General features: G+C 61.0%; 1 protein-coding gene across 1 annotated transcript; it reads right to left on the reverse strand.

Moving 5' to 3' along the window:
* Window positions 1-607: 607 nt before the first annotated feature.
* Window positions 608-5,991, reverse strand: CXXC1 (CXXC finger protein 1). The gene is made up of 15 exons (XM_024756822.1): window positions 5,848-5,991; window positions 4,949-5,067; window positions 4,747-4,847; window positions 4,195-4,430; window positions 3,925-4,104; window positions 3,485-3,511; window positions 3,163-3,408; window positions 2,888-2,995; window positions 2,573-2,757; window positions 2,106-2,313; window positions 1,913-2,023; window positions 1,749-1,798; window positions 1,551-1,647; window positions 1,123-1,275; window positions 608-1,041 (listed from the first exon to the last, which is right to left on the reverse strand). Exons 1-15 carry the CDS (start codon window positions 5,848-5,850, stop codon window positions 895-897), a joined length of 1,971 nt encoding a protein of 656 aa, XP_024612590.1. The 5' UTR covers window positions 5,851-5,991; the 3' UTR covers window positions 608-894.
* Window positions 5,992-6,990: the final 999 nt, after the last annotated feature.

Here is a 6,990-nt window from a genome sequence, read left to right on the forward strand (position 1 = left end):
TGGAGTCACTAGAGCGCCTAGGGACATGTCATGCCTGGCAATGGCCAGAGCTTCTTCCACTAGGGAAGGGCTGGTGCTGCTCTGCAGGCAAACAGGAGGCCCGAGAGGGCGGGTCCATGCTGGAAAGGTAGTGTTGTGTGGCTCACTGCACCTGACAACGAGAGGACAGGCTGGTGCGCCCGACAGAAACCCAGTGGGCTCCTGCTGTACACTCGTCCCGAGAGAGGGGTTTCTGGGGAAAGAGGAGGGCCTTGTGTCCGTCATTTCATACAACTCTGGTCTGGAGACCATCAATAAGAGTAAATAAGAAAATTCCTGCTCACACAGGAATGATGAATCAGCCATACACGGACTGAGCACTGACTGTATACCCACTGTCACACAATGAGAGGACAGGCTCACAGTATAGGTCCCTGGACTCTCCCATAGCACCTCATATCCCCACAGACCAAGGCGGAGCCTGCAGAGCACAGAGTGGGCACCGACTGGATATGTGCAGCCTACATCTGTACTGCAGCCTCTCCAGAGTACAGGTATGCCACTCTACTCTAGGGGCGCAGGAAAGCAGTTGCAATGGAAAAAAAATTTGGAGACCGTCCATAGTTAGCTTTCTTGGTTCATCAAAATTTTATTAACAAAACCAGAGTGGGGGAGGCAAAGGTACGGAGACTCCGCAAGCCCTCCCAGGCACAGAGAAGAGAGGCAGAACAGACAAGGACGTGAGGAAGTTCTGAGGCCCTGTGGTAAGGGCAAACAGGTGGTCAAACGGTGCACGGGCACAGGCAGAAACTCAGGGACCCTGGGAGGAACATGAATAGCAGACCAGACAAATGGGGGCTCCGGGGCCGCTCCCGCCCGCGCCGCAGGGCGGGAGGGCGTCTGGACCGCTGGGGCTCAGCGGTCGGCGCTGGAGCGCAGGTCGGTCGTGAGCGGGTCGTGCTGGATGGTTTGGTGCAGCATCAGGGCCAGTAAGCCCGCCCGGTTGGTCATGGCGGTGCGGACGTTGCGCTCTTGCTCAAACAGCTCGTCTAGCTTGTACCACTGCCGGGGGAGCAGGGGGAGCCGTGACAAGGGGATCCCCGAGCCACCCCCCCTCCCCCCGCATCTGCCGCCGAGACCTACCACGCGCACGCGCTCCAGGTCCACCTCGGCACGCCGCAGCTTCTCCCAGCAGTAGTGGCGGTTACACTGGCGCTTGGGCAGGCGGCAGAACTCACCCGTGAGCTCAAAGACGTCACGTACAAGGGGGCACCCGCATACCTCGTCAGCTGGCACCTGTGGGGAGACCGGGGTGGGCGTGAGTGCGGAGCGGCGAGGCTGGGAGGAGGACAGGAGTGGGGGCCGGGGGGGGGGAAGGAAAGGCGAGGGGGGGGGGGGAGGAAGGGGTGCAACAGGGAAAGGAGAGGCACGGAGGGCGAGGAGGCAGGGCAAGTGGGGGCTGTGGAAGTGGGCCGGCAGGAAAAAGGGAAGCGGGAGAGGGAGGAAGGGAGAAGTGTGGCCCGGGGGGAAGGGAGGGGGACAGAATGGGGAAAGCTGAGGGAAAAGCTTACTTTGGGGTCCCGTGAGTGCTCGGGGCATAGCACCTGGAGCCGCTTACAGTATGTCTTGCTCTGAGGATTGTAGACATCGCAGAAGAGTCGTGTGGCCCTGGGGGTGTGGAGCAGAGAAGGTAGCAGAGAAGGCAGCAGAGGAAGCGGAGGGTGGCGCCCAGGCCCGGCCCCGCTAACCCCCGCAGTGCCCACACTCACCCCTCGATGCGGGTCGGGTACATGGACCCAAAGGACGTCTGGCTTTCGTACTGGAGGGGTGAGCACAAACGGAGGGACTGTGGATGTGCGCCGCATGCAACCCCACCCCCAGGGACCCAGGGGCGTCCCCACACCGTCCACCCCCCTCAGGCCGACACCCTGACCTTGGCATAACAGCGCTCCATGTGGCGCAAGGCAACACGTGGGTTGATGGGGTGCCCGCAGGAGACACAGAAGATCTGCAGGTCCGTGTCATCGCTGTCACCCTCATTGCTCTGCACGGGGTGGAGGAGACAATGAGGCCAGGCGGGAGCAGGTATTGGGCCCTGCGCCGCTGCCGCACCCATGCCCGCTCACCTCCTCGTCCTCGCGCACAGCCTGCTGTTTGGCCCGCAGGATAATGGCCTCGAGCTCGTGGAATCGGCGCTCCATTTCCTGAAGGCGGGTGCGGGCGCTCTGCTGCTCCCGGCGGATGCGTTCGAGCAGCTTCTTGCCATGCTCCTCAGCAATGCAGGGGCTCTGCTGCCACTGCTGGATGCGCTGGGGGAGGATCTCGTAGATGCGGCTGCAGGGAGGCAGTGAATTGGGTGAGCAGTGTGATCCAGGGGCGCAGAGCAGACGGGTGACTCAGCGGTGAAAGGTGAGGAACCAGGTGACTGAAGGGCAGATGGCTGGGCGGACAGACAGACAGATGCGGGAGCAGGTGGATGGCCCGGTGGGTGCTGGGTGACTGAATGGTGACTGACTGGCAGACACACAGGGGGCTCTGGCCATGCCCCACCCTGTACTCCCTGACTCCCCTGAACCCTCCAGCAATGACTCACTTGGCTGCCAGCTTCATGCCGCAGTCGTCTGAGCAATACTTGGAGCCGGGCTGGGCAGCGCGCACACAGCCAGGGCCCAGGCACTGCGGCAGCGACGCAGGGTCCTTGGCGTCAGTGCGCTCCGGGTGTTTCCATTTGTCCTTGTGCTTCTGCTTCTGCCGATGCCGCTTGTATCTTTCTTCCTTCTGTGGGACAAGATGGGCCAGGGCAGGGCGCAGCTGAAGTCAGCCCCGCACCCGTTTCCCCCTGCACCCCAGCCCTTCAGCCCCTGACCTTCGCCCTCCCTCCCCACACCCACTGCACCCTCTTGGTCACCTTCTTCTCAGACTTCTTCTCCCGACGCTTCACGTGCTTCACTTTCACCGCCCTCTTCCGCAGCGCAGGGTCCAGGAACGGGGACTCCTCCGTGTCACTCATCCAGGGCTGCAAGTGAGGCACACGCTGATTCACCTGCTCCACTCGTGACTTCCCTGCCACCTGCTTGGTCCCCACGTCAGTGTTCCGTACCCTCTGCCTCCTCTCTCCTCATCATGGATACTCTCTGCTTCTGTAACCACTACCCTTCCACGTGGGATGCTCTGTCTACTCACCAGGCCATGGTCATCAAAGGCCCCCGCACAGAAGTCCTGGTACAGGTCAGGGTCCAGGGGGAGGTCCTCGTCCGAGAGTGGCTCGGGTGTAGCCGTAGCCTCAGGCAGCTCCTTGACCGCTGCTGCTGCCACTGCCCCCTCGTCCTCGCGGAGGCGCCCCAGCTTCTGCGATGGCTGTGGCTGCTGCTGGGTGGGCAGTGGCCGGCGAGGCCTTGGCAGGGACTCTGAGGGCATCACCGGCGAGAGCTGCAGGGCAGAATCTCAGGACTGGCCCTGACCGCCCTGCCCGCAGGCCCCGCCCGCCCTGGGGGGCTGGACTCACCGAGGAAGGGAAGTACTTGTACGATTCCTGTGCCGGCAGGAGGAAGGCCCAGGTCAGCCCCAGGTGGATGGAGGGGGCCCTGCCCTAGCCCTTCCCACAAGTGCCCGACTCCCAACAACTAGCCCCGCCTCGCCTCCCTAGACACACCAGCGCCCCCCGCCCCCCATCGCCAGGACACGCTCGGCCCTGCCCCAGCTGCGCTGACACGTCTGACCACCTAGGAACGCCTGGCCCTACCCTGCGCATCTGGGGTTGCGGACTCCCCTGCTAGCCCAGTACATCTGGTCACGACCCACTCGTCTGAACCAGCCAGGTCCCTCCCCACCTGTCCATATGCGATTAGGCCCCACCTCACCCGGCCCACCCATCCTAGCCTCAATCAGCTCTTCCCAGACATCCTGGCCCCCCACCCGACCCTGCCCAGCTCTGCCCATGCTCACCCGGGCCCGAAGCTGGCACTGACGCAGCCGGCACTTCTGCCGGATCTTGTTGGGGCCCCCAAACTTCTTCATGTCTCGGCAGAAGTCACAGTGGCCACAGTCCTCGGTGCGCCGGCAGGCCTCACACTCCCCACACATACGGGCTGACCGTTTGATCTGCTGCTGCTGCTGCTGGTGATGCTAGCAAGAGGCGCCCGCAACACAGCTCAGGAACCGAGCAGGGCCTGAGATGGGATCACCTCCCCTAACCCAGCCATCGCGGCCACTCACCTGGCTGGGTGTGACCACCAGGGGCTGTGGAGAGGATTTGTGGGGCGAAGCAGAGCCCCGAGCAAGCATGGCCCCAACCCCTGCCCCTGACCCCGCCCGGCGCTGCAGGTCCAAATCCGGGGCAGGTCTCTTGCGCCCTCCACCCTCATCCCGGGGCTCACTGCCGTCTCGCTCAGTGCTGTCCCGCTCCCGTGACTTCTTGTGCCGATAGCGGATCTCCAGCTTGGGGTCCTTCTCTGCGGGGTAGAGGGTGGAGCCAGCGTGGGTTGGCACCGGGGGATGTGGGTGGCACCAGAACTCTTTCTTCCTCTTCTCTCCTCTTCGGTCCCACCCACCTGCTCTGTCTCCCTACTCGAGGGCAGAGCTGTCCCTTCCAGTGGAGCTTTCTATCACAGCTCACGATGGAGCCTCCATTCCGGCTTAGCACTGACCAACAATCACTCTGCCCACAGACACAGATCACTACTCCCCGTGAACCACCCTCCCATTAAGGCTTCTCCTTCTCCTCCCTGGCAGCCCCAGCTGCCTGCCCTGTCCACTCCGGCCCCTCACCTCGGCACTCCCGGCAGTACCACTCCCGGATGGCCTTGGCCATCTTCTCAGTGATCCGGATGCAGTCCCCATGAAACCACTCATTGCAGTTGTCACAGCCGCTGCGGAGCATGGGGCGAGTGAGGGAGATGTGAGGGGCCAGACCCATCGGCCTCTCCCCACCCGGCCAGGTGTCCATCCCGCCCACCGCTCCGCGGCTCACATCATGAAGCAGTTGATGTCTGGTTTGCGGCAGATGCAGTAGATGGGCGCGTTTTCCCCGTTCTCTGACTTGCTGTCCTCCCCGGCATCTGGAGGCTCTGGGTCTGAAGCATCCGCCTCCTGTGGGAGCCCCCAACATGGCTCCTTAGAGAACCCCCATCATGATGCCTCATCCCTCCAGTACAGCTCCATCTCGGCTCACCACAGACCTCAACAGTCTGCCAATAGACTTCCCACCATGGCTCCTCATAAATCTCTCCACCATAGCCCCCACAGACCACCCCCCCACTCACCGCTGACACCCCCTTAGCCTGCTTATAAATCCCCATCACTCTGCCTCTGAACTTCCAATCGCTTACCCCACTGACACCCCATCACTCTATTCACCCACTGAGCCAGCTGCTGCCCGTTACAGACACCGCATCACTCACCACATTTTGCCCTCGTCATGGCATCTCACAGACCCCCATCACCGGGTCTCAAGACAGCACGGTCCCCTCAGATCCTCCGTTACTAACCTCACAGACAACCCCGCCCCCTAGATCCCCCGATACAGACTCATCACGGCTCACTCCAGACTGCCCAGTACAACACTTCGCAAACCCCTCATCACTCCGCACAAAGAACCCCCCATTCGGACCCCCAAGAAACTACCACTAAACTTCCATTACGGACCCGCATAATGGCTCATCACATAACTCTCAGACGGTTCACACACGAGTAAAAAATCTGACCAGCAGACCCCCAACATTCTAAGGCTCGAAACAGTCCCCCGCCCCATTCTGCCCACTGACTCTCGTTATGGTTCACCACAAACCCCCATGCGTCTGCCGATGGACACCACCATTTCCAGCCCCACTGACCTCTACCGCCGACTCCCTCCTGGGACCTCGTACTCACCATCTCTCTGCTCCCAGCGCACCCCTTCACGAACCCCGCCAGCGACCCGCGAACCTACACAGACCCTCAGCGTCGTCCCGGGCCGTTGCAAAAGCGCCCACCAGCACTTCCGGTTTTGGTCGCGCCTCCCAGGCACTACTGCGCAGGCCCAGTGCGTCGGCTCCGCGACAAACAAGTCGGTCGCCCGCCTAGAGCTCCGACAGTCTCTCAGGCGCCGCCATCTTGACTACTGAGACCGTACAGCGGCGAGTCCATACATTCTCAGGAAACATGGCCACGCCTGTATTTCTGGACGCCTCCATCTTGGAGTCTGATTCCGTAAGATGGCGTAGTCCGTACGTTCACTGGCAACACATGGCAGCGTGCTAATCGCTTCCGAGAGGGCGCCGCCATCTTGGCGGTCGATTCCGGCGCCAGCAGCTGGTACTGCCTAGATGTTCACAGGGAAAGGGGCCCGTTTTAGGAACACTACCGGGATTAAGTCGCTCTCATATCACCGTAGAATCATTTTTCCCTTCTGCATGTACTAATCGGCGCCGGCATACTGTGTGCCTTACGCTGGGAAGGAAAGCAGTCCCTTTGTCATATGCCTCCCACATTACCTCTGATTGAAGAAATCTTTGTATATTGGGGGCTGGGGAAGCCAGTCAGGCTTATACCTGATGTGGCCTGAACTTTATGTAAACTGGAACAGCCTGACTTACGGTCTGTCAAATATATGTTGTACATTTGTTTTAACCATTACAGTAAAGCATGCTCACTCTGACAACAGGGAGAAATGCTTCCCTTCCTATGACACCGTTGCTAGTATTCCTTGGAAGATAAAGTTCCCGTCCCAGATGCCAAGGTCATGCGCACTCACTGTGTATCTGATAATTTGTAACTATACATCTCTGTTGAAACCTTGAAGGAATGTACCTCTGTCATGTCTGATATATGTTCTTTGTTCTGACATGGTATAAAACCGCTGAAATGGGCTTCCCTGGTGGCGCAGTGGTTGAGAGTCCGCCGATGCAGGGGACGTGGGTTCGTGTCCCGGTCCGGGAGGATCCCACATGCCGCGGAGCTGCTGGGCCCATGAGCCAAGGCCGCTGGGCCTGCGCGTCCAGAGCCTGTGCTCCGCAACGGGAGAGGCCCGCGTAC

Source organism: Neophocaena asiaeorientalis, unplaced genomic scaffold (genome assembly GCF_003031525.2).
Source record: "Neophocaena asiaeorientalis asiaeorientalis breed wild unplaced genomic scaffold, Neophocaena_asiaeorientalis_V1.1 scaffold133, whole genome shotgun sequence".
In the NCBI taxonomy this organism is placed as follows: Eukaryota; Metazoa; Chordata; class Mammalia; order Artiodactyla; family Phocoenidae; genus Neophocaena; species Neophocaena asiaeorientalis.

Bases quoted from the DNA above. Each gene is read 5' to 3' on its own strand.
- CXXC1 (XM_024756822.1), bottom strand. The intron at 4,431-4,746 runs GTGAGGGGCCGG...TCTACCCCGCAG, and splicing joins GTACTGCCGGGAGTGCCGAG to AGAAGGACCCCAAGCTGGAG. The intron at 2,996-3,162 runs GTGAGTAGACAG...CCTCACTTGCAG, and splicing joins CCTTTGATGACCATGGCCTG to CCCTGGATGAGTGACACGGA.